General features: G+C 43.7%; 1 protein-coding gene across 1 annotated transcript in view; it reads right to left on the bottom strand.

Annotated features, from left to right (window-relative positions):
- LOC106536282 (phospholipid-transporting ATPase IA) overlaps positions 1-448 on the bottom strand; it is a gene marked incomplete at its 5' end in the record, with an annotated part of 19,314 nt that extends 18,866 nt beyond the window's left edge. Inside the window, 1 exon segment of the mRNA XM_014033490.1 lies at positions 370-448. Within this exon segment, the coding sequence (XP_013888944.1) occupies positions 370-448 (79 nt within the window).
- Positions 449-494: the final 46 nt, after the last annotated feature.

Here is a 494-nt window from a genome sequence, read left to right as displayed (position 1 = left end):
TAAAACTTGGTTAGGTGGACATTTTTTGCAGTGCAGAAACTCTGTAGTTTTAAATTTACAAACTCACACATCTAAAGTTATGTGCGAGAAAAATAAATGGATTTGAAATCATATAAATTTACCTGTTTGAAAACTAAGGGAGTCATCTGTGTGGCGCAAAAGATCAATTCTGAGCCTGTAGCTGCAGAGAACTGGTTCAAACGTGAACATGTGCTAGTTACCGACCAGAGAACGCCACATGTTTGCAATTCATGATTGGACATTTGAATAGAGCACTAATTAAGACAGAGTATGTGTTGGACTGTTTTCTCCTTTTTCTTTTTATGCTGCCCACTGTGAGCTGTGGAGGAGTCTCTGGGAGCCACTAACCATGCTGGAAGGCTTTAAGGGGGAACCAGAAGAGGATGACTGAGTGGAAGAGGCCGTTCAGACAATGGGCCCAGAAGACCTGCAAAACAGAAGCGAGAGGGACGGAGGGGAAAGGAGGGCGGGAG

The sequence above is a fragment of the Austrofundulus limnaeus genome, unplaced genomic scaffold (genome assembly GCF_001266775.1).
Source record: "Austrofundulus limnaeus strain Quisiro unplaced genomic scaffold, Austrofundulus_limnaeus-1.0 Scaffold1754, whole genome shotgun sequence".
NCBI lineage: Eukaryota > Metazoa > Chordata > Actinopteri > Cyprinodontiformes > Rivulidae > Austrofundulus > Austrofundulus limnaeus.
Note: the sequence above shows the minus strand (reverse complement) of the source record. Positions and strands in the feature narration are given on the sequence as shown.